The 25,237-nt window shown below is 49.9% G+C and overlaps 1 protein-coding gene across 1 annotated transcript in view; it reads left to right on the top strand.

The window, feature by feature from the left end:
* The first annotated feature begins 1,807 nt into the window (after positions 1–1,807).
* LOC147119501 (ubiquitin carboxyl-terminal hydrolase CYLD-like) overlaps positions 1,808–25,237 on the top strand; it is a 388,802-nt gene continuing 365,372 nt past the window's right edge. Inside the window, exons 1-3 of the mRNA XM_085984105.1 lie at positions 1,808–2,094; positions 4,441–4,887; positions 10,938–11,243. Of these exons, the coding sequence (XP_085840231.1) occupies positions 4,441–4,887; positions 10,938–11,243 (753 nt within the window). The 5' untranslated portion in view covers positions 1,808–2,094. The remainder of the gene's footprint in view (positions 2,095–4,440; positions 4,888–10,937; positions 11,244–25,237) is intronic.

The raw sequence follows: 25,237 nt of genomic DNA, 5'->3' as shown, positions 1-25,237 counted from the left end.
GGTGTATAAAATTATGAGGGGCCCAGATAAAGTGGATAGGCAGGACCTATTTCCCTTAGCAGGGAGGTCAATAACCAGGGGGCAAAGATTTAAAGTAATTGGTCGGAGGGTTAGAGGGGATTTGAGGAGAAATTTCTTCACCCAGAGGGTGGTGGGGGTCTGTAACTCACTGCCTGAAAGGGTGGTAGAGGCAGAAACCCTCACTGCATTTAAAGAGTACTTGGATGTGCACTTGAAGTGCCGTAACCTGCAGGGCTACGGACCAAGAGCTGGAAAGTGGGATTAGGCCGGATAGCTCTTTGTCGGCCGGCATACAACATGGAATCCATTGCCATAGGGAGTGCTTGAGGCAGAGGCCATTGCATCTCCTAAGGGAAAATTGGACAAATATTTGGATCAGATACAGGGCTATCGGGTTAGAACGGGGCAGTGGAATTCGTTTGGGATTGATACAGGATCTGTAACTCACTCCCGGGTATCTGTCAATCTATGTATAAACCACCCGAACCACTTGATTAGATTCCAGCCTGTAACTCACTCCCGGGTATCTGTTATTCTATATATAAACCACCCGAACCCCTCGATTAGATTCCAGCCTGCAACACACTCCCAGATATCTGTTATTCTATATATAAACCACCCTGAAACCCTCGATTAGATTCCAGCCTGTAACTCACTCCCGGATATCTGTTATTCTATATATAAACCACCCGAACCCCTCGATTAGATTCCAGCCTGTAACTCACTCCCGGGTATCTGTTATTCTATATATAAACCCCTCGAACCCCTCGATTAGATTCCAGCCTGTAACTCACTCCCTTGTATCTGTTTTTCTACATATAAACCACCCGAACCCCTCGATTAGATTCCAGCCTGTAACTCACTCCCGGGTATCTGTTATTCTATATATAAACCACCCGAACCCCTCGATTAGATTCCAGCCTGCAACACACTCCCGGATATCTGTTATTCTACATATAAACCCTCCGAACCCCTAGATTAGATTCCAGCCTGTAACTCACTCCCGGGTATCTGTTATTCTATATATAAACCACCCCGAACCCCTCGATTAGATTCCAGCCTGTCACTCACTCCCGGGTATCTGTTATTCTATATATAAACCCCCCGAACCCCTCGATTAGATTCCAGCCTGTAACTCACGCCCGGGTATCTGTTATTCTATATATAAACCACCTGAACCCCTCGATTAGATTCCAGCCTGTAACTCACTCCCGGGTATCTGTTATTCTATATATAAACCCCCCGAACCCCTCGATTAGATTCCAGCCTGTAACTCACTCCCGGGTATCTGTTATTCTATATATAAACCACCCGAACCCCTCGATTAGATTCCAGCCTGTAACTCACTCCCGGGTATCTGTTATTCTATATATAAACCACCTGAACCCCTCGATTAGTTTCCAGCCTCGAACACACTCGCTCGCAATTTCTGTTCGATTTACAATAAATTTTACATTGGAACATAAACCTAACTCAGAAATTCTGCAGAGTTGATAAGCAAGACATTGCTAAGTGAAATGTACAGTCTGAGTGATAAACTCTGTGTACCTTTAATAGTCATTTTATAGTTTGGCCGACAGTAAATGCCTGCCCCTTTAAGGTATTTCCCCTGACCAGGGCCGGGGGGTTTCCAGTTCCAACATGACGGGTGGAAAAGGCCCCGCCCACCGCGCTGCCATTGGCCGGCGCGGGCGGGAAGCCGGTCGCTGATTGGTGGCGGCCGCGTCAATCGCGATGTGGGGCGGGAGCCGGCCTCTTCCGGGTTGCCGCCTAGACCACGCCCCCCCCCCTTTCTGGCTGTGAAGTTGGGTTCGAAGTTTCTCCCTTGCTGTTTGTGCTTCCCTAGTGAGAGATGTCTGTGGATCAGAGTGGGGAGTAGGCAGCTGGGCTGGACAAGCATCCCAGGGTAAGCGGGTAAAGGCGAAGAGGGTACCAGGCTACCCAGCCCGCTCTGAAGTCCAGGGACCCAGGCACCCAGGAGGGACAGGGTTCAGGGCGAGGGATTGGGCCGACAGACTCACAGTCCCCCCACCTCCTCGTCCCCCCTACATCAGCTAACAGAGGCCTGAGCAGGTAATGTTTACAGTCTCCAGTTCTCCTTCTCTTCCTCCTCCTCTCCTATCTCTTGCTGGGTTGGTGCTGGTGGTGCGGGAAGTGTAAGAGATCTGTTGGACTCACCCTTGGGTGGCGTGATGTGTGTGTTGGGGGGTGGCAGTGAAAGGGGGCAGGGTGGATTGGGCTGAGGGTATCTAAACAGGGGGCTCGTCCTGATTCCGTGGTTCCTAATCCAGCCAGGGTTACGCAGATCAGGGAGAGCGCAGGTTCCATCGCTTCCCCCGCCGCCCCCCGCTCTCTGTGCTGAGTGAGCTGATCCCAGCCGGGGGGCGGTCGGTCGGTCGGGGAGGGCTACAATTGGCCTCAGAAGCCCTTGGGTTGGAGAGGGGGGTAAAATCAAGGATCATTCTCCCCGTGTTTGCGTGGGTTTCCTCCGGGTGCTCCGGTTTCCTCCCACAGTCCAAAGATGTGCGGGTTAGGTTGATTGGCCATGAAAAAAAAATTGACCCTTAGTGTTAGGGGGGATTAAATACGTGGGGTTACGGGGTTACGGGGATAGGGCTTGGGTGGGATGGCTGTCGGTGTAGGGACCGGGTGCTAGGGTTTGGATGATCAGCCATGATCTCGTTGAATGGCGGAGCAGGCTCGAAGGGCCGAATGGCCTACTCCTGCTCCTATCTTCTATGTTTCTATGTTTCTATAGTAAAACATCTCGAGGCGCTTCACAGGCGCGTTATGAAACAAAATTTGACACCGAGCTACATAAGGAGAAATTAGGACAGGTGACCAAAAGCTTGGTCAAAGAGATAGGTTTTAAGGAGAGTCTTAAAGGAGGAGAGGTAGAGAGGCGGAGAGGTTTAGGGAGGGAATTCCAGAGCTTAGGGTCCAGGCAGCTGAAGCCACGGCCGCTGATGGTGGAGTGATTATAACCGGGGATGCGCAAGAGGCCAGAATTGGAGGAGTGCAGAGATCTCGGGCGGGGGGTGGTGGGGGGGGCGGTTGTTGGGGCTGGAGGAGGTTACAGAGATAGGGAGGGGGCGAGGCCATGGTGGGATTGAGGATGAGAATTTTAAAATCGAGGCACTGCTTAACCGGGAGCCAATGTAAAGTCGATACCAGAATTGAGAGGTTATACCTATCAGTAAAGATTGAACAGGCTTCTCTAGAAAAGAGAAGACTGAGGGGTGACCTGATAGAGGTCTTCAAGATTATGAAGGGATTTGCTGGGATAGCTGTAGAGAAAATGTTTCCACTTGTGAGGGAGACCAGAACGAGGGGCTGTAAACATAAGATAGTCACTAATAAATCCAATAGGGAATTAGGAGAAACCTCTTTACCCAGAGAGTGGTGAGAATGTGGAACTCGCTACCACAGGGAGTGGTTGAGGCGAATATCGTAGAGGCATTTAAGGAGAAGCTAGATAATTACAAGAGGGAGAAAGGTATAGGAGGTTATGTTGATGGGGTGAGATGAAGGGGTGGGGAGGAGCCTCATGTGGAGCATAAACACCAGCACGGCGGGGGGTCAGGTGAGACCAGCATCTACATCCTCTTCACGATCCAATATCTTCCCCGCACTCACTGTCTGGGTTGGGACGCGAGGAAAGGGGCCGGTTGGGCGAGGTACTGGAGGGAGGCGGCGGAGCAAGAGTGGGAGGAGTGGAGGAGGGTTGTAGGGCTGGAGAAGGTTACAGAGATAGGGAGGAGACGAGGGAAGGGGCAGAGGGGAGTGGAGGGGGCAGAGGAGAGGGAGGGAGGGAAGGGGGCAGAGGGAGGGGAGGAAGGGGGCAGAGGGAGGGGAGGGGGCAGAGGAAGGGAGGGAAGGGGCAGAGGGAGGGAGAGAAGGAGGGAGGGAAGGGGCAGAGGGAGGGAAGGGGCGGAGGGAGGGAGGGAAGGGGCGGGTGGAGGGAGGGAGGGAAGGGGCAGAGGGAAGGGAGAGAAGGAGGGAGGGAAGGGGCAGAGGGAGGGAGGGAGGGAAGGGGCGGGTGGAGGGAGGGAGGGAAGGGGCGGAGGGAGGGAGGGAAGGGGCGGGTGGAGGGAGGGAGGGAGGGAAGGGGCAGAGGGAAGGGAGGGAGGGAGGGAAGGGGCAGAGGGAGGGAAGGGGGCAGAGGGAGGGAGGGAGGGAAGGGGCAGAGGGAGGGAGGGAAGGGGGCAGAGGGAGGGAAGGGTGGAGGAGAGGGAAGAGGGCAGAGGGAGGGAGGGAAGGGGGCAGAGGGAGGGAAGGGTGGAGGAGAGGGAAGAGGGCAGAGGGAGGGAGAGAGGGCAGAGGGAGGGATGGGGCCAGAGGAATGGACGACAAAACCGGGTGCCGTTTTGAAATGAACTTGTTGTCCAGAACCTTCTGACCGTTGTTTTCCCATTTAAGATGGAGGCCCCAGGGAGGGGCGTGAGACCAGCGGATGCCTTGTACATCTTGACAAAGCACAACGTCAAGTCAAAGGTCGCCAGGGGCAGCCTGCTGACGGCGGCTGGGGACCAGGCCCGACACGCCCGTGAAGTGACGAGGAAGGGTCCGCTACGGGTCAGGGCGCTCGAGTCGGGCGAGGCCCTGGTGGTGGAGGAGAGGCACCTCAGAGAGCTGGACCGGGCGACCTTCGACCTGCTGGAGGCGGTGACCGACCCGGAGGAGAGGCTTGCTCTGTCTGGGAGTGGCCCGAGGCTGGCCTGGCTCGCCGCGCTCCAGGCGGGGTCGAGGGTCCGTGTCCAGATCACCTCGTCCTCCGAGGAGAAGGCCCTGGGAGTCGTCCGTTACCGAGGGCCCAGCGGAATGAACAAGCTCCCTTCCGCGATCTACTTTGGCATCGAGCTTCTGGTAATTCCTTCTCCATCAATTAGGTCTCCTTCGCCTAGAGAGGTGGACTGAGAGACACCAGTCAGTGTACAGATATCTCCCTGAGGGAGAGGGGACTGAGAGACACCAGTCAGTGTACAGATATCTATCTCCCTGAGAGAGAGGGGACTGAGAGACACCAGTCAGTGTACAGATATCTCCCTGAGGGAGAGGGACTGAGAGACACCCGTCAGTGTACAGAGATCTCCCTGAGGGAGAGGGACTGAGAGACACCAGTCAGTGTACAGATATCTCCCTGAGGGAGAGGGACTGAGAGACACCAGTCAGTGTACAGATATCTCCCTGAGGGTGAGGGGACTGAGAGACACCAGTCAGTGTACAGATATCTCCCTGAGGGAGAGGGACTGAGAGACACCAGTCAGTGTACAGATATCTCCCTGAGGGAGAGGGGACTGAGAGACACCAGTCAGTGTACAGATATCTCCCTGAGGGTGAGGGGACTGAGAGACACCAGTCAGTGTGCAGATATCTCCCTGAGGGAGAGGGGACTGAGAGACACCAGTCAGTGTACAGATATCTCCCTGAGGGAGAGGGACTGAGAGACACCAGTCAGTGTACTGATATCTCCCTGAGGGAGAGGGACTGAGAGACACCAGTCAGTGTACAGATATCTCCCTGAGAGAGAGGGACTGAGAGACACCAGTCAGTGTACAGATATCTCCGTGAGGGAGAGGGACTGAGAGACATCAGTCAGCGTACAGATATCTCCCTGAGGGAGAGGGACTGAGAGACACCAGTCAGTGTACAGATATCTCCCTGAGAGAGAGGGACTGAGAGACACCAGTCAGTGTACAGATATCTCCGTGAGGGAGAGGGACTGAGAGACATCAGTCAGCGTACAGATATCTCCCTGAGGGAGAGGGACTGAGAGACACCAGTCAGTGTACAGATATCTCCCTGAGGGAGAGGGACTGAGAGACACCAGTCAGTGTACAGATATCTCCCTGAGGGATGGGGGACTGAGACACAGGCGTCCTTCAGAGGGATCTACATTTACCTCTACAACACGCCAGCGTAAAGTCCTGTGGCGATCAGTAAGTGGTGATGGGGGCAGTGGGTGTCTGATTCAGTCGTAGGGCTCCTGGATCGAGGCAGGGGAGCCCCCCCGGCAGCTACATCCACGACTGAGCAGCCCTATTTAGGATCCGCTCTGCTCACCCTGAACAGGGAGGGGGCTAGAAAAGGTGCCCCAAAAATAGCCTGCCACAATAACACCCTGTCTGGAATACCTCATCCAGAGGGGTCACCAAAATGCGGTCCTAAAGACAGAAAATTGAACTTCGGAGCATGGAATGTGCGGACACTATTAGACAGTGCAACAAGTGATCGACCGGAGAGAAGGACGGCCATCGTATGCAGAGAGCTGAAACGATGCAACATTGATATAGCGGCCCTATCTGAAACTCGACTAGCAGAAGAAGGTCAACTGAAGCAGGAGAAGGGGGGTTACACATTCTACTGGAAAGGGAAGCCAACGGAAAACCCCCGGATCCATGGAGTTGGATTTGCCATCAAAAATGAACTTGTTAGCCAACTCTCCGAATTTCCTGTGGGAATCAATGAACGCCTCATAAAAATGCGTCTAACCCTATCCAACAATCAGACGGCAACAGTTGCGAGTGCTTACGCTCCCACCCTGGATTCGCTAGATGAAGTAAAGGAGATCTTCTATGCTGACCTGGATAAAACCTTGTCTGGTATCCCAAAAGACGATAAAGTCATTCTTCTTGGGGACTTCAATGCCAGGGTCGGTCGGGATTACCAACTATGGAAAGGCATCATAGGAAAAGAGGGCATCGGAAAGTCCAACTCAAACGGACTACTTCTTCTCACTAAATGTGCTGAGCACAGCCTCATAATCACAAACACTTTCTTCCGACAAAAAAACAAGTACAAAACCTCCTGGAGGCACCCCTGCTCAAAATTGTGGCATCTCATTGACTATGTCATTGTACGGGCAAGGGATCATCGTGATGTTCTGGTCACTAGGGCCACGTTCAGCACTGATGACTGCTGGAGAGATCATCGCCTTATCCGAGCAACTATGTCCCTCAAACTAAAGCCCAAGATACGTGCTCAGAAGAAGGAGTTCCGGCCAAAATTAAACATTGAATGTCTTGAGGACACTGCCATACAGCAGTGCTTTCAGGATTCCATCAGGCAAAGTCTTCCAAAGGAATACCCACATGATACTGGAGAACATTGGGAACTGCTGAAAGCCACTATCCTCAACACCTCCCAGAACATACTCGGTTTCAAGTCCAGAAAACATCAGGACTGGTGTGGTAAACCACTGTTATTGTTGTTCACCGTTGTTGTTGTTGTTGCACACTGTTGTATCTATGCATGCCTCAGCTGGCTCCGCCCCTGGCTCCACCCACATGCCCAGGTATAAAGGTGACTGCTCTGCAGCCCCCTGCCTTCTTGGAAACCAGTCAACCACGAGAGGCATGCTCTGTTCTTTGTTAATAAAAGCCTTTTAGTTACTCTCCTAACTCTCCGTCTTTTATGAGTAATTAATAGCGCATCAACTGGTTTGATGAGAACGACTCAGAAACTGAACAGCTCATAGAAAGGAAAAGGAAAGCTTTCTGCGCCTGGCAAAACAACATCAGCAGCAAGGCCAAAAGAGAGGCTCATGCTAGAGTTAAGGCAGATGTCCAGCAGAGAATAAGGGAGATGAAGAACAACTGGTGGCCTCAAAAGTCCCTAGAAATACAACGTATGGCTGATACTGGGGACTCCAGAGGCTTCTTCAGTGCCACCAAGGCAGTTTTCGGACCAAGCTACCGTGGCTTCAACCCCTTACGCTCTAAGGACGGTTTAACTCTGCTCAAGGACAAGGAGGCAATTGACATAAGAACATAAGAACATAAGAAATAGGAGCAGGAGTAGGCCAATCGGCCCCTCGAGCCTGCTCCACCATTCAATAAGATCATGGCTGATCTGATCCTAACCTCAAATCTTCTATCACTCTGCATCCACCCGAACCCATGTGATCTCCCGGGAGAGGCGAAAAACCAGATAAAGACCCAATGGCCAATTTGGGAGAAAAAAATCTGGGAAATTCCTCTCCGACCCATCTAGGCGATCGAAATTCTTCCAGGAGATCACTCTGTCCCTATATTTTCTACAGTACTTACCTTCTGTAAAGGCGATCTCCACCCCAGCCAGGAACAGGAATAAAACCATCTCCTGAAATCTAACAGAATTAGAACACAGTAGGAGCAGAACAAGGCTACACGGCCCCTGGACATAAGATGGAGGGAGCATTTTCAAGAACTGCTCAACCGACACAGTAGCGCAGATCTGGAGTCCATCAATCAATTACCGCAGAGACCAGAAAGGAAGGAAATGGGGGCACCCCTAAGCATTGTAGAAGTGCAGAATGCCATCAGGTCCATTAAAAACAACAAAGCTGCCGGCTCAGATGGGATTCCAGCAGAAATCCTTAAAAAAGGTGGCCCTGAGCTCCTGACACACATACATGCCTTCCTCCTAAAAATATGGCAGCAGGAAGAAATTCCACAAGATTACAGAGACGCTTTGATTGTTACTATCTTTAAAAAGGGGGGAAAGTCGGTGTGTTGTAACTACCGAGGTATCTCCCTTCTTTCTTCCACAGGAAAAGTGCTTGCCCGTGTCCTTGCTAACAGACTTTTGCCGTTATCTGAGGAGGTGCTTCCGGAGTCGCAGTGTGGTTTCCGACCATCCAGAGGAACAGCTGATATGATCTTCACAGCACGTCAATTACAGGAGAAATGCCGTGAACAAAAGCAACCACTGTTCATAGCTTTCATAGACTTAACTAAAGCTTTTGACACCGTCCACCGCCAGACTTTATGGCATATCTTGCCTAAGCTTGGTTGCCCCGATAAATTCAACTTAGTTCTGAGGCTGCTACATGACAACATGTCCGCAGCAGTTCTCAGCAGCAGCGGTTCTATTTCAGAGCCCTTTACAGTTGAGACAGGAGTAAAACAGGGCTGCATCATTGCTCCAACCCTTTTTGCAGTGTTCATCTCAGTTATCCTCCATCTTATCGGCAATGACCTGCCCACCGGAATTCAAATCCTTTACTGTACTGATGGCCGACTTTTCAATCTCAACAGGCTTAAGGCCAAGAGCAAAGTCTCCATCACTACCATTATGGAGTTACAGTATGCAGATGATAACGCCATCACAGCTCTTTCCGAGCATGATCTACAAAACACCTTGAATGCTTTTTCCAGAGCCTGCAAAATTCTGGGCCTCACCATGAATATAAAGAAAACCCAGGTGCTCCACCAGCCATCACCTAATCAGCTTGCAACTCCTCCCTCTATAAAGATCGATAATAACACCCTTGAAAATGTCAACACCTTTCCATATCTTGGTAGCCATTTATCCCCCAAAGCTGACATTGATTCTGAAATCCATCACCGCCTGAGTTGTGCAAGTGCAGCCTGTTCTAAACTGAGGAGGAGAGGCTTTGAAAATCATGACCTCCAAGTCCAAACTAAAATCCTTGTATACAAAGCCATCATCCTTCCCACCCTTTTATATGGAGCTGAAACCTGGACTACGTACAGTAGACATCTCAAAGCCTTAGAGCAATACCACCAACGCTCTCTACGCAAAATCTTGAGGGTCAGCTGGGAGGACAAGCGTACCAACTGGAGTACACTTGAAGAGGCCAATATCTACAGCATCACTACGCTCATCATGCAGCATCAACTCCGATGGATTGGACATGTCATTCGCATGTCAGACTCACGTCTCCCAAAACAGGTTCTGTACTCCCAGTTGAAGGAAGGGCAGAGGTCTCCTGGTGGTCAAAAGAAGCATTACAAAGATAACATCAAAGTAATCCTTAAAAAGTTCCATATCGATATTAATAACTGGGAGGAAATCGCACTGGAGAGAGACAATTGGAGAAAATGCATCCACGACGGTGCCGCACTACATGAAAAGAATCTCCAGCGTGCCGCTGAGGATAAACGCCAGCGCCGTAAGGAGAGACAACAACTTAAGAAAACCCATACTCCAGTTACTACCAATAGTCTTACATGCCCACACTGTAGTAGAGTCTGTGGATCTCGGATTGGCCTCCACAGCCACCTGAACACCCACAAGTAGATGACTGATGAAGGACATACCATACTCGAATTCAAGTGGTCGCCGATGATGATGATCTCCCTGAGGTAGAGGGACTGAGAGACACCAGTCAGTGTACAGATATCTCCCTGAGGGAGAGGGACTGAGAGACACCAGTCAGTGTACAGATATCTCCCTGAGGGAGAGGGACTGAGAGACACCAGTCAGTGTATAGATATCCCCCTGAGGGAGAGGGATTGAGAGACACCAGTCAGTGTACAGATATCTCCCTGAGGGAGAGGGACTGAGAGACACCAGTCAGTGTACAGATATCTCCCTGAGGGAGAGGGACTGAGAGACACCAGTCAGTGTACAGATATCTCCCTGAGGGTGAGGGACTGAGAGACATCAGTCAGTGTACAGATATCTCCCTGAGGGAGAGGGGACTGAGAGACACCAGTCAGTGTACAGATATCTCCCTGAGGGAGAGGGACTGAGAGACACCAGTCAGTGTACAGATATCGCCCTGAGGGTGAGGGACTGAGAGACATCAGTCAGTGTACAGATATCTCCCTGAGGGAGAGGGGACTGAGAGACACCAGTCAGTGTACAGATATCTCCCTGAGGGAGAGGGGACTGAGAGACACCAGTCAGTGTACAGATATCTCCCTGAGGGAGAGGGACTGAGAGATACCAGTCAGTGTACAGATATCTCCCTGAGGGAGAGGGGACTGAGAGACACCAGTCAGTGTACAGATATCTCCCTGAGGGAGAGGGACTGAGAGATACCAGTCAGTGTACAGATATCTCCCTGAGGGAGAGGGGACTGAGAGACACCAGTCCGGTAGTGGAATACGGCTCTTGCTGGTAAACTGGAAGTTAGTTTTTTTTCCACATTCGGGCCCGGGACTAAATTAATCCCCGCTCTCTTACAGGGAGCGGCCTCAAGGAAGGGCTTCACGGATGGAAGCCTGCAGGGGAAACGTCTCTTCCACTGCAGTGAGAACGGAGGCGTCTTCGTCCCTGCCTCCAGGCTCGAGCCGGCGGATGAGGCCGGAGCGATGGGGCGGGCCGAGGAGGCTCACCCGCGAGGCGAGCGGGAGGCCCGTGGGCCTGCCCTGGAGGTCGGCAGACGGGTGGTCTTCAAGATGGGCGACAGCACCCTGCAGTTCGGGAACGTCCGGGTCTGCGAGGCCGGTCCGGGGAAGGCTGAGGACGACGTCCTTGTGGGTATCCAGCTGGTGAGTGACGGACGCCTTGCCTCGGGGGCTCCTGGGTTCGCGTGCAGGCCCAGACCGCCAGGGTCTCCCAGTTCACCAATTGTGTAGAATTGCTTCGAATTTACAGCACAGGATCAGGCCATTCGGCCCAACTGGCCCTTGCCGGTGTTAATGCTCCACAGGAGCCTCCTCCCCATCCATCCTCATCTAATCCTATCAGCGTATCCTTCTATTCAGCCATGATCTCATTGAATGGCGGAGCAGGCTCGAGGGGCCAAATGTTCTACTCCTGTTCCTATCTTCTATGTTTCTATTCCTTTCTCCCTCATCTGCTTGTCTGGCCTCCCCTTAAATGCATCGATACTATTCGCTTCAACCACTCCCTGTGGTAGCGAGTTCCACATTCTCACCACTCTCTGGGTAAAGACGTTTCTCCTGAATTCCCTATTTCCCTTTGTAAGGATAATACCAGAAATGCGAGGGTATATATATCAGGAAAGGATGGACAGGCTGGGTCTCGTTTCTCTTGAGAGGAGAAGGCTGAGGGATGACCAAATAGAGGTCTTTAAAATCATGAACGGTTTTGATAAGAGTGGCTACAGAGAGAATGGGCCAGAAATTCGGGTCGGAGGCTTCCCGTGGGTGCAAGCCCCCGACCTGCACTTACCTTGCGCGCCGGCCGTTGAGCTGTGGGCCCGCGTGGGATTCCGATCCTGGGCCTGCTCCAGCTGCCGCTGTGCAGTGTTTGTGTATCCCAGGGGCGCAGTTAGTTCGCAGCGTCCCCTGGGATCACGTGGGCCATGGAGAGCCAATCGGAGCAGGGAATCTGTATTCATAGATTTGACAGGAAGACCTGTCAAATCTATTAATAGAAATCGGCCCGAAAACCTAACTAAAACTTCAAATTAATTTTTTTTTAAATCACATTTTTAAAATAACTATAAATTACATAAATTTAAATTATTGTTTAAAAGTTATTTTTTGAAAAATTAATTACAGTTTTTAACGGGGCTAAAAATAAACTTACCTTTCTTTAAAGTATTTAAAAATAATAAACCTGTGGAAAAAATGTTTTAATTTTAATTAATTCACCACTTACCTTGTTAAAAGCAGGCTTTGTGACTGCTTTTTAGAAGTGTAGCTCCTGGAGACTTACCCTCCCGGAGAAACCTGTAAAAAAAAAAACACCTTAGTTCCAGGCGTACGCGCTGCCTCTCTGGCGCACGCGTTCGACCTCTGAACCCCTTCCTTCAAGGGAACGGAAGTTTCGGTTTCCCGCGCATGCGCAGTGCATGCACGAAACCGGCACTTTCGTTGGCCCTACACGTTAGTACCCTGTGCGTACTCACCCGTGGGGGACCCGAATTTCTGGCCCATTGTTTCCACTTGTGGGGAAGAGCAAAACTAGAGGCCATCAATATAAGATAGTCACTAAGAAATCCAATAGGGAATTCAGGAGAAACTTCTTTACCCAGAGAGTGGTGAGAATGTGGAACTCGCTACCACAGGGAGTGGTTGAAGCGAATAGTATCGATGCATTTAAGGGGAGGCTGGACAAGCATAGGAGGGAGAAGGGAATAGAGGGTTACGCTGATAGATTAAATGAGGAAAGACGGGAGGAGGCTCGAATGGAGCATAAACGCCGGCATGGACTGGTTGGGCCGAATGGCCTGTTTCTTCTACGTAATCCTATGTAACCACTCTCTGGGTAAAGAAGTTTCTCCTGAGTTCCCTATTGGATTTATTAGTGCCTATCTTATATTGATGGCCCCTCGTTTTGGTCTCGCTGACAGTGGAAACATCTTCTCCACGTCTACCCTATCAAACCGTTTCATAATCTTAAAGACTTCTACTACCCTTCAGTCTTTTTTTGTCGAGAAAAGAACCCCAATCTGTTCAGTCTTTTCCTGAAAGGTATAACCTCTCAGTTCTGGTATCATCCTTGGCAATCTTTTTTTTTTGCACCTTCTCCAATAATTCAACTTTATTGTCATTGCACAAGTACATGAACAACGAAATGTGATCTTGCAAGCTCCCATGACTGGGAGAAGCAAAGCCGCTGCGTCGGTGCGCGCCGCCATTCCATTTCCACCATTCCTCCTGTCCGACAATCTTCAGCCCAACGCCCGGGCCTGCTCACCAGCCGCTCCTCCTTCCGTGACCTTCTCACCAACCGCCCCTTCTCGGGGCTCCTTCCGTGACCCTCTGCACCTGGTCTTTCCTGATGGTCACCCCTCCAGGTACTAACCAGGCCTGGCTCTGCTTAGCTTCCAAGCCTTGACCAGTGACCCTGTCCCTAGTCCCAGGAACTCCAGCGCCTCTATCCTTTATTTGTAATCCGGAGCCCAGAACAGTGCACAGTACTCCAAGTGTGGTCTAACCAAGGTTCAATACAGGCTGAACATAATTTCTCTGCTTGTCAATTCTGTTCCTCTAGAAATCAACCTCCAGGCTTCGTTTACTTTTTTTTCATGGTCTTATTAACCTGCGTCGCTACTGTTAGTAAATTGTGAATCTGTACCCCCCAGATCACTCTCTTCCTCTGTCCCATTTAGTTTCTGATTTCCCAAGGAATAAGTGGCCTCCTTATTTTTCCTACCAAAGTGCACCACCTCACACTTCTCTATGTTGAAATTCATTTTCCATTTAGACATCCATTTAGAACTGAGATGAGGAGGAATTTCTTCTCTCAGAGGGTCGTAAATCTGTGGAATTCTCTGCCCCAGAGAGCCGTGGAGGCTGGGTCATTAAATACATTTATGGTGGAGAGAGACAGATTTTTGCGAGATAGGGGAGTGAAGGGTTATGGGGAGCGGGCGGGGAAGTGGCTTTGAGCCCAAGATTAGCCATGATCTTATTGAATGGCAGAGCAGGCTCGAGGGGCCAAGTGGCCTAATCCTGCTCCTATCTTCTATGTTTCTATGTTTCAATCATAAATGTTTTTCGATGCTTTGGCAACATAAGATGTACCTTATCATGCCAATAAAGCGATTTCAATTGAATTGAATTGATATTACTCCCAGTGAGAGGGAGTCGGAGAGTGATATTACTCCCAGTGAGTGGGAGAGCGATATTACACACACGGTGAGTCGGAGAGCGATATTACACACACGGTGAGTCGGAGAGTGATATTACACACAGGGTGAGTCGGAGAGTGATATTACACACAGGGTGAGTCGGAGAGTGATATTACACACACGGTGAGTCGGAGAGTGATATTACACACAGGGTGAGTCGGAGAGTGATATTACACACAGGGTGAGTCGGAGAGTGATATTACACACAGGGCGAGTCGGAGAGTGATATTACACACAGGGTGAGTCGGAGAGTGATATTACACACAGGGTGAGTCGGAGAGTGATATTACACACACGGTGAGTCGGAGAGTGATATTACACACAGGGTGAGTCGGAGAGTGATATTACACACAGGGTGAGTCGGAGAGCGATATTACACACAGGGCGAGTCGGAGAGTGATATTACACACAGGGTGAGTCGGAGAGTGATATTACACACAGGGCGAGTCGGAGAGTGATATTACACACAGGGTGAGTCGGAGAGTGATATTACACACAGGGTGAGTCGGAGAGTGATATTACACACACAGGGTGAGTCGGAGAGTGATATTACACACAGGGTGAGTCGGAGAGTGATATTACACACACAGGGTGAGTCGGAGAGTGATATTACACACAGGGTGAGTCGGAGAGTGATATTACACACACGGTGAGTCGGAGAGTGATATTACACACACGGTGAGTCGGAGAGTGATATTACACACAGGGTGAGTCGGAGAGTGATATTACACACACGGTGAGTCGGAGAGTGATATTACACACAGGGTGAGCCGGGAGAGCGATATTACACACAGGGTGAGTCGGAGAGTGATATTACACACAGGGTGAGTCGGAGAGTGATATTACACACACGGTGAGTCGGAGAGTGATATTACACACAGGGTGAGTCGGAGAGTGATATTACACACACGGTGAGTCGGAGAGTGATATTACACACAGGGTGAGTCGGAGAGTGATATTACACACACGGTGAGTCGGAGAGTGATATTACACACACGGTGAGTCGGAGAGTGATATTACACACAGGGTGAGTCGGAGAGTGATATTACACACACGGTGAGTCGGAGAGTGATATTACACACACGGTGAGTCGGAGAGTGATATTACACACAGGGTGAGTCGGAGAGCGATATTACACACAGGGTGAGTCGGAGAGTGATATTACACACACGGTGAGTCAGAGAGTGATATTACACACACGGTGAGTCGGAGAGTGATATTACACACAGGGTGAGTCGGAGAGTGATATTACACACAGGGTGAGTCGGAGAGTGATATTACACACACGGTGAGTCGGAGAGTGATATTACACACACGGTGAGTCGGAGAGTGATATTACACACAGGGTGAGTCGGAGAGTGATATTACACACAGGGTGAGTCGGAGAGTGATATTACACACAGGGTGAGTCGGAGAGTGATATTACACACACGGTGAGTCGGAGAGTGATATTACACACACGGTGAGTCAGAGAGTGATATTACACACAGGGTGAGTCGGAGAGTGATATTACACACAGGGTGAGTCGGAGAGTGATATTACACACAGGGTGAGTCGGAGAGTGATATTACACACGGTGAGTCGGAGAGCGATATTACACACAGGGTGAGTCGGAGAGTGATATTACACACAGGGTGAGTCGGAGAGTGATATTACACACACGGTGAGTCGGAGAGTGATATTACACACACGGTGAGTCGGAGAGTGATATTACACACAGGGTGAGTCGGAGAGTGATATTACACACGGTGAGTCGGAGAGTGATATTACACACAGGGTGAGTCGGAGAGTGATATTACACACAGGGTGAGTCGGAGAGTGATATTACACACAGGGTGAGTCGGAGAGTGATATTACACACAGGGTGAGTCGGAGAGTGATATTACACACAGGGTGAGTCGGAGAGCGATATTACACACACGGTGAGTCGGAGAGTGATATTACACACAGGGTGAGTCGGAGAGCGATATTACACACACGGTGAGTCAGAGAGTGATATTACACACAGGGCGAGTCGGAGAGTGATATTACACACAGGGTGAGTCGGAGAGTGATATTACACACAGGGTGAGTCGGAGAGTGATATTACACACAGGGCGAGTCGGAGAGTGATATTACACACAGGGCGAGTCGGAGAGTGATATTACACACAGGGTGAGTCGGAGAGTGATATTACACACAGGGCGAGTCGGAGAGTGATATTACACACAGGGTGAGTCGGAGAGTGATATTACACACAGGGTGAGTCGGAGAGTGATATTACACACACGGTGAGTCGGAGAGTGATATTACACACACGGTGAGTCGGAGAGTGATATTACACACAGGGTGAGTCGGAGAGCGATATTACACACAGGGTGAGTCGGAGAGCGATATTACACACAGGGTGAGTCGGAGAGTGATATTACACACAGGGTGAGTCGGAGAGTGATATTACACACAGGGTGAGTCGGAGAGCGATATTACACACAGGGTGAGTCGGAGAGTGATATTACACACAGGGTGAGTCGGAGAGTGATATTACACACAGGGTGAGTCGGAGAGTGATATTACACACACGGTGAGTCGGAGAGTGATATTACACACAGGGTGAGTCGGAGAGTGATATTACACACAGGGTGAGTCGGAGAGTGATATTACACACAGGGTGAGTCGGGAGAGCGATATTACACACAGGGTGAGTCGGAGAGTGATATTACACACACGGTGAGTCGGAGAGTGATATTACACACAGGGTGAGTCGGAGAGTGATATTACACACAGGGTGAGTCGGAGAGTGATATTACACACAGGGTGAGTCGGAGAGTGATATTACACACAGGGTGAGTCGGAGAGTGATATTACACACAGGGTGAGTCGGAGAGTGATATTACACACAGGGTGAGTCGGAGAGTGATATTACACACACGGTGAGTCGGAGAGTGATATTACACACAGGGTGAGTCGGAGAGTGATATTACACACAGGGTGAGTCGGAGAGTGATATTACACACAGGGTGAGTCGGAGAGTGATATTACACACACGGTGAGTCGGAGAGTGATATTACACACACGGTGAGTCGGAGAGTGATATTACACACAGGGTGAGTCGGAGAGTGATATTACACACAGGGTGAGTCGGAGAGTGATATTACACACACGGTGAGTCGGAGAGTGATATTACACACAGGGTGAGTCGGAGAGTGATATTACACACAGGGTGAGTCGGAGAGTGATATTACACACAGGGTGAGTCGGAGAGTGATATTACACACAGGGTGAGTCGGAGAGTGATATTACACACACGGTGAGTCGGAGAGTGATATTACACACAGGGTGAGTCGGAGAGTGATATTACACACACGGTGAGTCGGAGAGTGATATTACACACACGGTGAGTCGGAGAGTGATATTACACACACGGTGAGTCGGAGAGTGATATTACACACAGGGTGAGTCGGAGAGTGATATTACACACACGGTGAGTCGGAGAGTGATATTACACACACGGTGAGTCGGAGAGTGATATTACACACACGGTGAGTCGGAGAGTGATATTACACACACGGTGAGTCGGAGAGCGATATTACACACAGGGTGAGTCGGAGAGTGATATTACACACAGGGTGAGTCGGAGAGTGATATTACACACAGGGTGAGTCGGAGAGTGATATTACACACAGGGTGAGTCGGAGAGTGATATTACACACAGGGTGAGTCGGAGAGTGATATTACACACAGGGTGAGTCGGAGAGTGATATTACACACAGGGTGAGTCGGAGAGTGATATTACACACAGGGTGAGTCGGAGAGTGATATTACACACACGGTGAGTCGGAGAGTGATATTACACACAGGGTGAGTCGGAGAGTGATATTACACACACGGTGAGTCGGAGAGTGATATTACACACAGGGTGAGTCGGAGAGTGATATTACACACGGTGAGTCGGAGAGTGATATTACACACAGGGTGAGTCGGAGAGTGATATTACACACAGGGTGAGTCGGAGAGTGATATTACACACAGGGTGAGTCGGAGAGTGATATTACACACAGGGTGAGTCGGAGAGTGATATTACACACAGGGTGAGTCGGAGAGTGATATTACACACAGGGTGAGTCGGAGAGTGATATTACACACAGGGCGAGTCGGAGAGTGATATTACACACACGGTGAGTCGGAGAGTGATATTACACACAGGGTGAGTCAGAGAGTGATATTACACACACGGTGAGTCGGAGAGTGATATTACACACAGGGTGAGTCAGAGAGTGATATTACACACACGGTGAGTCGGAGAGCGATATTACACACAGGGTGAGTCGGAGAGTGATATTACACACAGGGTGAGTCGGAGAGCGATATTACACACAGGGCGAGTCGGAGAGTGATATTACACACAGGGTGAGTCGGAGAGCGATATTACACACAGGGTGAGTCGGAGAGTGATATTACACACAGGGTGAGTCGGAGAGTGATATTACACACACGGTGAGTCGGAGAGTGATATTACACACAGGGTGAGTCGGAGAGTGATATTACACACAGGGTGAGTCGGAGAGTGATATTACACACAGGGTGAGTCGGAGAGTGATATTACACACAGGGTGAGTCGGAGAGCGATATTACACACACGGTGAGTCGGAGAGTGATATTACACACAGGGTGAGTCGGAGAGTGATATTACACACAGGGTGAGTCGGAGAGCGATATTACACACAGGGTGAGTCGGAGAGCGATATTACACACAGGGTGAGTCGGAGAGTGATATTACACACAGGGTGAGTCGGAGAGTGATATTACACACAGGGTGAGTCGGAGAGTGATATTACACACAGGGCGAGTCGGAGAGTGATATTACACACAGGGTGAGTCGGAGAGTGATATTACACACAGGGCGAGTCGGAGAGTGATATTACACACACGGTGAGTCGGAGAGTGATATTACACACACGGTGAGTCGGAGAGTGATATTACACACAGGGTGAGTCGGAGAGTGATATTACACACAGGGTGAGTCGGAGAGTGATATTACACACAGGGTGAGTCGGAGAGTGATATTACACACAGGGTGAGTCGGAGAGTGATATTACACACAGGGTGAGTCGGAGAGTGATATTACACACAGGGCGAGTCGGAGAGTGATATTACACACACGGTGAGTCGGAGAGTGATATTACACACACGGTGAGTCGGAGAGTGATATTACACACAGGGTGAGTCGGAGAGTGATATTACACACAGGGTGAGTCGGAGAGTGATATTACACACACGGTGAGTCGGAGAGTGATATTACACACAGGGTGAGTCGGAGAGTGATATTACACACAGGGTGAGTCGGAGAGTGATATTACACACAGGGCGAGTCGGAGAGTGATATTACACACAGGGCGAGTCGGAGAGTGATATTACACACAGGGTGAGTCGGAGAGCGATATTACACACAGGGTGAGTCGGAGAGCGATATTACACACAGGGTGAGTCGGAGAGTGATATTACACACAGGGTGAGTCGGAGAGTGATATTACACACAGGGTGAGTCGGAGAGTGATATTACACACAGGGTGAGTCGGAGAGTGATATTACACACAGGGTGAGTCGGAGAGCGATATTACACACAGGGCGAGTCGGAGAGTGATATTACACACACGGTGAGTCGGAGAGTGATATTACACACAGGGTGAGTCGGAGAGTGATATTACACACAGGGTGAGTCGGAGAGTGATATTACACACACGGTGAGTCGGAGAGTGATATTACACACAGGGTGAGTCGGAGAGTGATATTACACACGGTGAGTCGGAGAGTGATATTACACACAGGGTGAGTCGGAGAGTGATATTACACACACGGTGAGTCGGAGAGTGATATTACACACAGGGTGAGTCGGAGAGTGATATTACACACAGGGTGAGTCGGAGAGTGATATTACACACAGGGTGAGTCGGAGAGTGATATTACACACAGGGTGAGTCGGAGAGTGATATTACACACAGGGTGAGTCGGAGAGTGATATTACACACAGGGCGAGTCGGAGAGTGATATTACACACAGGGTGAGTCGGAGAGTGATATTACACACAGGGTGAGTCGGAGAGTGATATTACACACAGGGTGAGTCGGAGAGTGATATTACACACAGGGTGAGTCGGAGAGTGATATTACACACAGGGTGAGTCGGAGAGCGATATTACACACAGGGTGAGTCGGAGAGTGATATTACACACAGGGTGAGTCGGAGAGTGATATTACACACGGTGAGTCGGAGAGTGATATTACACACAGGGTGAGTCGGAGAGTGATATTACACACACGGTGAGTCGGAGAGTGATATTACACACAGGGTGAGTCGGAGAGTGATATTACACACAGGGTGAGTCGGAGAGTGATATTACACACAGGGTGAGTCGGAGAGTGATATTACACACAGGGTGAGTCGGAGAGTGATATTACACACAGGGTGAGTCGGAGAGCGATATTACACACAGGGTGAGTCGGAGAGTGATATTACACACAGGGTGAGTCGGAGAGTGATATTACACACACGGTGAGTCGGAGAGTGATATTACACACAGGGTGAGTCGGAGAGTGATATTACACACACGGTGAGTCGGAGAGTGATATTACACACAGGGTGAGTCGGAGAGTGATATTACACACAGGGTGAGTCGGAGAGTGATATTACACACAGGGTGAGTCGGAGAGTGATATTACACACAGGGTGAGTCGGAGAGTGATATTACACACAGGGTGAGTCGGAGAGTGATATTACACACAGGGTGAGTCGGAGAGTGATATTACACACACGGTGAGTCGGAGAGTGATATTACACACAGGGTGAGTCGGAGAGTGATATTACACACAGGGTGAGTCGGAGAGTGATATTACACACAGGGTGAGTCGGAGAGTGATATTACACACAGGGTGAGTCGGAGAGTGATATTACACACAGGGTGAGTCGGAGAGTGATATTACACACAGGGTGAGTCGGAGAGTGATATTACACACAGGGTGAGTCGGAGAGTGATATTACACACAGGGTGAGTCGGAGAGTGATATTACACACAGGGTGAGTCGGAGAGTGATATTACACACAGGGTGAGTCGGAGAGTGATATTACACACAGGGTGAGTCGGAGAGTGATATTACACACAGGGTGAGTCGGAGAGTGATATTACACACACGGTGAGTCGGAGAGCGATATTACACACAGGGTGAGTCGGAGAGTGATATTACACACAGGGTGAGTCGGAGAGTGATATTACACACAGGGTGAGTCGGAGAGTGATATTACACACAGGGTGAGTCGGAGAGTGATATTACACACAGGGTGAGTCGGAGAGTGATATTACACACAGGGTGAGTCGGAGAGTGATATTACACACAGGGTGAGTCGGAGAGTGATATTACACACAGGGTGAGTCGGAGAGTGATATTACACACAGGGTGAGTCGGAGAGTGATATTACACACACGGTGAGTCGGAGAGTGATATTACACACAGGTGAGTCGGAGAGTGATATTACACACAGGGTGAGTCGGAGAGTGATATTACACACAGGGTGAGTCGGAGAGTGATATTACACACACGGTGAGTCGGAGAGTGATATTACACACAGGGTGAGTCGGAGAGTGATATTACACACAGGGTGAGTCGGAGAGTGATATTACACACAGGGTGAGTCGGAGAGTGATATTACACACAGGGTGAGTCGGAGAGTGATATTACACACGGTGAGTCGGAGAGTGATATTACACACACGGTGAGTCGGAGAGTGATATTACACACAGGGTGAGTCGGAGAGTGATATTACACACAGGGTGAGTCGGAGAGTGATATTACACACAGGGTGAGTCGGAGAGTGATATTACACACAGGGTGAGTCGGAGAGTGATATTACACACACGGTGAGTCGGAGAGTGATATTACACACAGGGTGAGTCGGAGAGTGATATTACACACACGGTGAGTCGGAGAGTGATATTACACACACGGTGAGTCGGAGAGTGATATTACACACAGGGTGAGTCGGAGAGTGATATTACACACAGGGTGAGTCGGAGAGTGATATTACACACAGGGTGAGTCGGAGAGTGATATTACACACAGGGTGAGTCGGAGAGTGATATTACACACAGGGTGAGTCGGAGAGTGATATTACACACACGGTGAGTCGGAGAGTGATATTACACACAGGGTGAGTCGGAGAGTGATATTACACACAGGGTGAGTCGGAGAGTGATATTACACACAGGGTGAGTCGGAGAGTGATATTACACACAGGGTGAGTCGGAGAGTGATATTACACACAGGGTGAGTCGGAGAGTGATATTACACACAGGGTGAGTCGGAGAGTGATATTACACACACGGTGAGTCGGAGAGTGATATTACACACAGGGCGAGTCGGAGAGTGATATTACACACAGGGTGAGTCGGAGAGTGATATTACACACAGGGTGAGTCGGAGAGTGATATTACACACAGGGTGAGTCGGAGAGTGATATTACACACAGGGTGAGTCGGAGAGTGATATTACACACACGGTGAGTCGGAGAGTGATATTACACACAGCGTGAGTCGGAGAGTGATATTACACACAGGGTGAGTCGGAGAGTGATATTACACACACGGTGAGTCGGAGAGTGATATTACACACACGGTGAGTCGGAGAGTGATATTACACACAGGGTGAGTCGGAGAGTGATATTACACACACGGTGAGTCGGAGAGTGATATTACACACAGGGTGAGTCGGAGAGTGATATTACACACACGGGTGAGTCGGAGAGTGATATTACACACAGGGTGAGTCGGAGAGTGATATTACACACACGGTGAGTCGGAGAGTGATATTACACACAGGTGAGTCGGAGAGTGATATTACACACACGGTGAGTCGGAGAGTGATATTACACACAGGGTGAGTCGGAGAGTGATATTACACACAGGGTGAGTCGGAGAGTGATATTACACACAGGGTGAGTCGGAGAGTGATATTACACACACGGTGAGTCGGAGAGTGATATTACACACACGGTGAGTCGGAGAGTGATATTACACACAGGGTGAGTCGGAGAGTGATATTACACACACGGTGAGTCGGAGAGTGATATTACACACACGGTGAGTCGGAGAGTGATATTACACACACGGTGAGTCGGAGAGTGATATTACACACAGGGTGAGTCGGAGAGTGATATTACACACACGGTGAGTCGGAGAGTGATATTACACACACGGTGAGTCGGAGAGTGATATTACACACACGGTGAGTCGGAGAGTGATATTACACACAGGGTGAGTCGGAGAGTGATATTACACACACGGGTGAGTCGGAGAGTGATATTACACACACGGTGAGTCGGAGAGTGATATTACACACACGGTGAGTCGGAGAGTGATATTACACACAGGGTGAGTCGGAGAGTGATATTACACACACGGTGAGTCGGAGAGTGATATTACACACAGGGTGAGTCGGAGAGTGATATTACACACACGGTGAGTCGGAGAGTGATATTACACACAGGGTGAGTCGGAGAGTGATATTACACACAGGGTGAGTCGGAGAGTGATATTACACACAGGGTGAGTCGGAGAGTGATATTACACACACGGTGAGTCGGAGAGTGATATTACACACAGGGTGAGTCGGAGAGTGATATTACACACAGGGTGAGTCGGAGAGTGATATTACACACACGGTGAGTCGGAGAGTGATATTACACACAGGGTGAGTCGGAGAGTGATATTACACACAGGGTGAGTCGGAGAGTGATATTACACACAGGGTGAGTCGGAGAGTGATATTACACACACGGTGAGTCGGAGAGTGATATTACACACAGGGTGAGTCGGAGAGTGATATTACACACACGGTGAGTCGGAGAGTGATATTACACACACGGGTGAGTCGGAGAGTGATATTACACACACGGTGAGTCGGAGAGTGATATTACACACACGGGTGAGTCGGAGAGTGATATTACACACAGGGTGAGTCGGAGAGTGATATTACACACACGGGTGAGTCGGAGAGTGATATTACACACACGGTGAGTCGGAGAGTGATATTACACACACGGGTGAGTCGGAGAGTGATATTACACACAGGGTGAGTCGGAGAGTGATATTACACACACGGTGAGTCGGAGAGTGATATTACACACAGGGTGAGTCGGAGAGTGATATTACACACACGGTGAGTCGGAGAGTGATATTACACACAGGGTGAGTCGGAGAGTGATATTACACACAGGGTGAGTCGGAGAGTGATATTACACACAGGTGAGTCGGAGAGTGATATTACACACAGGGTGAGTCGGAGAGTGATATTACACACACGGTGAGTCGGAGAGTGATATTACACACACGGTGAGTCGGAGAGTGATATTACACACAGGGTGAGTCGGAGAGTGATATTACACACAGGGTGAGTCGGAGAGTGATATTACACACAGGGTGAGTCGGAGAGTGATATTACACACACGGTGAGTCGGAGAGTGATATTACACACAGGGTGAGTCGGAGAGTGATATTACACACAGGGTGAGTCGGAGAGTGATATTACACACAGGGTGAGTCGGAGAGTGATATTACACACAGGGTGAGTCGGAGAGTGATATTACACACACGGTGAGTCGGAGAGTGATATTACACACAGGTGAGTCGGAGAGTGATATTACACACAGGGTGAGTCGGAGAGTGATATTACACACACGGTGAGTCGGAGAGTGATATTACACACAGGGTGAGTCGGAGAGTGATATTACACACACGGTGAGTCGGAGAGTGATATTACACACAGGGTGAGTCGGAGAGTGATATTACACACAGGGTCGAGTCGGAGAGTGATATTACACACACGGTGAGTCGGAGAGTGATATTACACACAGGGTGAGTCGGAGAGTGATATTACACACAGGGTGAGTCGGAGAGTGATATTACACACAGGG

This window comes from Somniosus microcephalus, chromosome 4 (assembly GCF_052327205.1).
Source record: "Somniosus microcephalus isolate GS21.2 chromosome 4, FLI_Smic_1.0, whole genome shotgun sequence".
NCBI classification, from domain to species: domain Eukaryota; kingdom Metazoa; phylum Chordata; class Chondrichthyes; order Squaliformes; family Somniosidae; genus Somniosus; species Somniosus microcephalus.
The sequence above is the reverse complement of the archived record's forward strand: the minus strand, read 5'-3'. Positions and strand labels throughout refer to the sequence as shown.